Raw genomic sequence first — 6,000 nt, 5'->3', positions numbered from 1 at the left:
CGTGCGAACGTCGCTATAATGATTTTTTCTTACAGTGGGAACACGGATACCTTATCCTCCCCCCCAACCTAGCAGAGAAAATCACGAAATGTTCTACCATACCCCGACAACATCCACCTCCTCGCTTCCCACTTCACCTCTTTCACCCGGCTGGCGCGCCCGTCCCGGAATACTCCACTCGACGGGGAAGGCACTTCCAGCGAAATGGCTCTCCGGAACCAGAAACGCTGACGCCCCAATCCTGGCCAGAGATTGCATCTACGGCAAAGGAATGGGAAAAGGTCTGGACCTCCATCCAAAAACGGCCAACCCTCCCAAAACACCGCACACTACGCTGGCGAATCCTCGTAGAGCGTGTAATTATAAACTCGACATTCCCTGGTCATGACCCGAAATGTACCCGCTGTAACGCTCCGAGGGACACCATCCGCCACACCTTCTTCGAATGTCCCGAACTCACATCAGTGTGGCATTGGACGGAAAGGTGTATCAACACCATCTCAGGCCCCCTAAACACTCAGGTGCTGAGCCCCAGGAACCTCGTACTTGGCGACCTACCAGAAGCCCCAAGGACAGTAAGACACACGACTCAAATCGTCTTCGATTCGGTGTTATGGTAAATCCATCGGGACCGAATCGCCTACCATTTCGAATGCACTCGAGGATCACCCGAGACAATCATCCTCCGTGCCAAAATGGACATCGAGGAGGCTATCGGAGGTGAACTGATAGAGGCACGAAAAAGACGAGAGATGGAGTTATTCCGAAGAAGGTGGTGCAGTCAGGGAGCGGTAATAGAAAGTTAAATAGTTATTATATCTTATAGTATAAAAGGATCACTAATGAGAACTTCTAAGATACATACCTTGTTCTTGAATAAACCTATAGTTTTACCTATGTTCCCAGAGTATCCCCTGGTTATATCGCTCTAATTTATGACAAATTTAGAAGTTAGCACAAACTATTTATAATAATCAATAAATAGCAGCCACAAATATCCTACATCTATGCTTAGTGTGGCAGTGGGCGGAGAGGTGTATCAACACCATCACAGGTCCCCAGGATTCTCAGGTGCTGTCTGCTCGCAGCCTCATGATAGGAGACCTATCTGAATCCTCACGAACAGCAAGACACGTGGTTCAAATCGTCTTCGATTCGGTACTGTGGCAAATCCATCGGGACTGAATCGTCTTTCATTTTGAAAGCACTCGAGCCTCATCCGAAACCATCATCAATCGGGCCAAGATGGATATTGAGGAGGCTATAGGAGTCGAACTAACAAGAGCCCGAAAAAAGAAACAAATTGAACAGTTCCGAAGCAGGTGGTGTAAAATGGGCGCGGTAAAAGTAGGAGCTAAAAGGGCAGCTCTAGAATTGGATTGACGCAGTAGCCACTATTACTGCCCCTTCTCTTTCTTCATATCTCTCTCTCCATATCACTTATCACGTCGTTCCCTAATATCCACGGTTGAGATTTATTACTCATTGCTCGCGCTTTCATGGGCCATTCGACCATCGCACAACTCTAGCAAAGAAATAGCGAGACAAACTATCAGATAGTTGCCATACTTCCGCACAAATCCGCGAGAGAAGACAAACTGCTTAGATATGACAAACAATTAGGTCTACACTTCAACGAGGCCATTGTTCTGAGACATGACACTGTTTCGTGGATAATATACCGATTAAGATTTGAAATAGTGCTAGAGGATGTCCAACCCAACCCGGTAGTCATAACCAAGCAATGTACCTACGGATCGCAGCGAGTAGAAAGGCCAAAGTGCCAGAAGGAAATGAAACACGATCGGAGAGAAGGCTTTATCGACAAATATCAAGAGGAAATTCTAATCTTAATCCATGATACTTCTTATCATCAAACTACAGTCTCAGCATAAAGCAACTTCGTCGTGAGAACCGTACCCTTCTCTGCCATTTATTATAGCTCATTCCTCTACTTTTTTATTTATTTTTTTTACCCTTATTCTTCTATTTCATATACATAAACAATTTATTTTAATGCTATTGCATATTACTCCTATTTTCTTCCTCTCTTTGACTCTTCTCCCTTTTTTGTTATCATTTTTTTAATCTTTCAATTCCCCTTTTCATTTTTTTATGCTTGCTTCTTCCCTTTCTTACAAAGTAGACCAGGATCATTACCTGGGTGATTTTGACGTAGATGCTACCCTCCCTTATTAAAAGAGTTGGGTATTTTTTGATAAAGATTCTTTGTTAAAAAAGGCACCGTTAGGCTAGCGATCTTTGGAGGTGGTTTAATTATCTTCATCAGAGGATCTTAGCTAATCCATAGACAACCATCCAGACACACGAAGAGCTCTTCGGATACCTTGAGGAAACACAAGGCAGAGTCAGACAAGCCCCTCTGTTCTAACGCGATACCATGGTCAGGAGCATATATAAAACAAGAATTGCAATTATCAGGGAAGAGCATAAGCATAATGATGTTGCATTCAATTATGGTTGAGCGCTATATATATATGCGACTATATTATATTTAAGAAGAGAATTATTGTATATCTTCAAATTTATTCTTATTATTGCATTGAGTTGTAACTCAAAGTAATCCAAATCCTAGGTACCGTTCAAGTTTATTGTCCGTTACTCCAAAGATAGCTGAATGGATCACAGCACAGTAGGTCACGCCAATGAGTTTATATCTTAGTAATCTGTTCGAAAATAATCCTCTACACTCATTTTCTATATCGATGCTATTGGATAAAAGAGGTTGCTATTCTAATCCATTTTAAACTTGTACAAATACTATGCAGATCCTCCATATTTTGTAGCTTGGATATTTAGGTTACTAGCTATACCTCCAATTTTCGCAAAGATGAATAAGCACCCATATATTAGATGTAATCTATATCTTTATTACAAAAATAAAAAGGAAAAAAAAAACTTGAAAATTGCAAGAAAGAGATGGCCAACAGAAAAATCAAAAGAGAATGGAAAGAATTATAAAATAAGCTTGAACATGACAAAAAGTGTCGAAACAATCTCACTTGTTGAGCGAAATTGATGCGTATTAATTCCGTCCAAACACGATGTTCGTTCACATGACTAAGAAGCAACCTTTTAGTTACATACCAGCCAGAAATAAACTTGTGTAAGTTGTACTTACCAACGCAGCAAGAGTTTGTTTTCTTGGCCGCTTTGTAAAACATTTTAGATTGATTCGAAAGCTGGTCAGAGCGCTCGACGAGGGTGTCCAGTCTTTCACCGCGCTGCAAGACGGATTCGATTGTCTTGTGAAGAACAATTTTGGTCTCATCAAGCTCTTTTTGAACACGCATGATTGTATCGGCTTGCTTTGGATCTTGATATTTGGTAATGTATTCCTTTAATTCGGGGTAGGACATTCCCTGTGCCCATTGATGCTTCGGATAGCGCACAGTAAATTCATCTAAAATCTTGTTTAGTAGCGAGAATGCTACTCGTGCTGGGTATTCTTTGTCGGATACTATAACTCCTGCTGCACCATCAGAACGTACGTAAACATGCCCCACATAATCTTTATAAATTTCCAAGTAAATATCTAGCATCAATAAGTCAGGTATCATCATCCATACTGTCTTGTTCAACACTCTGCCGTTGACCTGGGTTAGTCCTTTCAGCGACAGTTTTTGCCAAAAATCCCATAAACTCTTGAACTCTATTGAGGCGAGTAAATAAGAGTCAATAGAAGTAATCATCTAAAAAATCCTATGAGAATCTAGTTACCCTCCTCTTTGGAAAAATCCAAAATCTGAAAGCTCATGCTCTGATGTAAGTGTAACTGCAGGCTTGTTTTCTGCATTAAGGACGGAAATTGAATAAATTTTCATCTTCGATTAAAGAAAAAAAAAATTGTCCAAGATATACAAAAGACTAGATGATCTACTCAGTGGAAAGTCTGTCAGAAGATTCAGGTGTTAAAAATATTGAAAGCCAGAAGACTGCGCCTTAATTATATATGCGTTTATTCTCAGTATTTTAACTTAACGAGAATCTCCATAGCAAATTGCCGATTCGTCCCTCCGGATCCACCAAATGCGCCTTGCCATCCGGACCTTTTTGATTCCCAAATGAGAATATCTCGTTCAATTAAATGGTCTGAGGACCCACCACGTCAGACTGCTTGGACAAGCCCTCAGAATGACAAATCACAAATACTGTAAGCTTCCAAAGCATGCCTCAACGGCATTCTTTCATGCTGACGAGGATAATGGAAGCCTCGGTATTCAGGAACGATGGACATGAGCATGCGCGACACATGCGGTACACAACACCTTCTAACCTTCCCAACTCCCAAGATCCAACAGCTCGGGGGCTCGTGGTGGGATAGCTCAGAGACATCATCAGAGCTTGATAGTTGGGGGTCTCCAGCTCGATAGAAGAGAACACTATAATCAGAGTACATCTAAGCGGCAGTCTGGAATATTTCAAAGAAGGAAGATTCGTAGATTGCTTCGACCTCATTGCACACGCCCCACGGATCTTGAAGACAACGGTATGAAGATCACACACGATGAAAGCCGTGGGTACGAAGTAGCCCCTCTCAACCCACCCCGACTGACCAAAACTCGAGCTCACACACAGAGGGGAGCTGCGATAGCCGAATTCAATGTCCAAGATTGCGAAAATAAAGACAGACTTTCGACGAGACTTTGAATAGGATGTTGATGAAGGCCAATATCCTGGGCGTGACCCGTCACAGCCCAGTCAGTCAATCGCTGCTTTACCACATTAGCCGCATATTATGCTCCTTGTTGCTTTTATATTTTTGCTTAATGTTAAGTGTTACTAAGTGCCCACATTGCGTTTTCGTATTGAGACTTTGTTATCGTCATAGTTATCGTTATCTTTTTGTCGACCAATACAAACGAAGTAAAGACATTATGGGTTCGATTTCCTAATTCGGACTGGCTTACTACTTTGTTTTCTCTTTCATTTTGCTTGCCGACTAGTGATAATCCAAGGTTCAGACTTGAGTCGGGCTTCGTACTGGCGAGTAATTCACGACGTGGTATGTTCCCAACTGCCCTGGCCACTACACATAACAGCGCTTATGCGATGCTTTCGATCGCGATTTCGTGGATTTAGATTATAGTTTTTGCTACTCATCGAAATCCTGATGGGTCGCCTACATGCGAAGTGGCGCGGTTATTTGCAGATGCTGATTATATAATATTGGGATTATCCATTGTATAGCTAGAATTCACGATTATATAATTAAAGATTCGGAAACCAAAATACGAAAATGAAGAGCGAGAGAAAGTATATTTAGTGAAATGATCATGCTAATTTAAATATGCTATGGTTAATCGGATTCGTGTATTTTTATAGAGTATACTTTAGTTTTATGCTAATTTGTAGTAATGTTACACAAAATGTTAAATGAAATAACTTTAAATGGTTTTCATATTTATACTGGACGAATTAGCTGGAATAGTCGCGTAAATCCGCTTTGATTTTTAGCACTTTGGCAAGTTTGCGAGATGATCTATATGTTGTTTCTCTTAATAAGCCCTGCGCTGGCCGCAGTATCAGCGTTGCAAAATCACCCTGCAATGGAGTTCGCCTTGGGTGCACCTACTAACGAGCGCGAGGTTGATTTTGCCTACCGCATCGAACGCAGGCAGAGTTGCGGCGATTCGCCCGTCACGGTGTGGTTCCATCACTGCAATGGCCAGCGATCCAAAATTTGCGAGCCGAAGAGCGATGGAGCCTCAACCCCTATTCCAGTGAGAGGTGGAAACACATGTCTCAAGGGTATAACGCTAGCTGCGCGCCCCGGGGACTCGTGTAATTGGTGCTGGCTCATCAACGGCGGACGAATTGTCGGCACTATCAATGGAGGGCGATACCACGACCTGACCAATTGCCCACGAGCCACTGCCGTTGAGTGTGGGCGGGGGCGGTGTGAGAACGATTCGTGCTAGCGGAGAATTGATGATGCAATACGGAAGCTCCTTAGGCTCTATGGGTGAAAATGAAGAA

At 42.4% G+C, this 6,000-nt stretch overlaps 5 protein-coding genes across 5 annotated transcripts; 3 read left to right on the top strand and 2 right to left on the bottom strand.

Moving 5' to 3' along the window:
- Positions 1 to 88: 88 nt before the first annotated feature.
- On the top strand, positions 89 to 388 carry VTP21DRAFT_1897 (uncharacterized protein; the record flags this gene model as incomplete). The annotated part of the gene is made up of 1 exon (XM_069392033.1): positions 89 to 388. One exon carries the CDS (start codon positions 89 to 91, stop codon positions 386 to 388), a length of 300 nt encoding a protein of 99 aa, XP_069251233.1.
- A 57-nt stretch (positions 389 to 445) lies between these two features.
- On the top strand, positions 446 to 1,185 carry VTP21DRAFT_1896 (uncharacterized protein; the record flags this gene model as incomplete). The annotated part of the gene is made up of 2 exons (XM_069392032.1): positions 446 to 616; positions 1,024 to 1,185. The coding sequence occupies 2 exons, from the start codon at positions 446 to 448 to the stop codon at positions 1,183 to 1,185; spliced, it is 333 nt and encodes a 110-aa protein (XP_069251232.1).
- A 1,888-nt stretch (positions 1,186 to 3,073) lies between these two features.
- On the bottom strand, positions 3,074 to 3,845 carry VTP21DRAFT_1895 (uncharacterized protein; the record flags this gene model as incomplete). Its single annotated transcript, XM_069392031.1, has 4 exons — positions 3,074 to 3,081; positions 3,143 to 3,532; positions 3,591 to 3,673; positions 3,742 to 3,845. The coding sequence occupies 4 exons, from the start codon at positions 3,843 to 3,845 to the stop codon at positions 3,074 to 3,076; spliced, it is 585 nt and encodes a 194-aa protein (XP_069251231.1).
- A 349-nt stretch (positions 3,846 to 4,194) lies between these two features.
- On the bottom strand, positions 4,195 to 4,850 carry VTP21DRAFT_1894 (uncharacterized protein; the record flags this gene model as incomplete). The annotated part of the gene is made up of 2 exons (XM_069392030.1): positions 4,195 to 4,697; positions 4,805 to 4,850. The coding sequence occupies 2 exons, from the start codon at positions 4,848 to 4,850 to the stop codon at positions 4,195 to 4,197; spliced, it is 549 nt and encodes a 182-aa protein (XP_069251230.1).
- Positions 4,851 to 5,498: 648 nt separating this feature from the next.
- Positions 5,499 to 5,942, top strand: VTP21DRAFT_1893 (uncharacterized protein; the record flags this gene model as incomplete). The annotated part of the gene is made up of 1 exon (XM_069392029.1): positions 5,499 to 5,942. The coding sequence occupies one exon, from the start codon at positions 5,499 to 5,501 to the stop codon at positions 5,940 to 5,942; it is 444 nt and encodes a 147-aa protein (XP_069251229.1).
- Positions 5,943 to 6,000: the final 58 nt, after the last annotated feature.

This window comes from Calcarisporiella thermophila (genome assembly GCF_041956535.1).
Source record: "Calcarisporiella thermophila strain CBS 279.70 unplaced genomic scaffold VTP21scaffold_12, whole genome shotgun sequence".
Classification (NCBI taxonomy): Eukaryota; Fungi; Calcarisporiellomycota; class Calcarisporiellomycetes; order Calcarisporiellales; family Calcarisporiellaceae; genus Calcarisporiella; species Calcarisporiella thermophila.
Note: the sequence above shows the minus strand (reverse complement) of the source record. Positions and strands in the feature narration are given on the sequence as shown.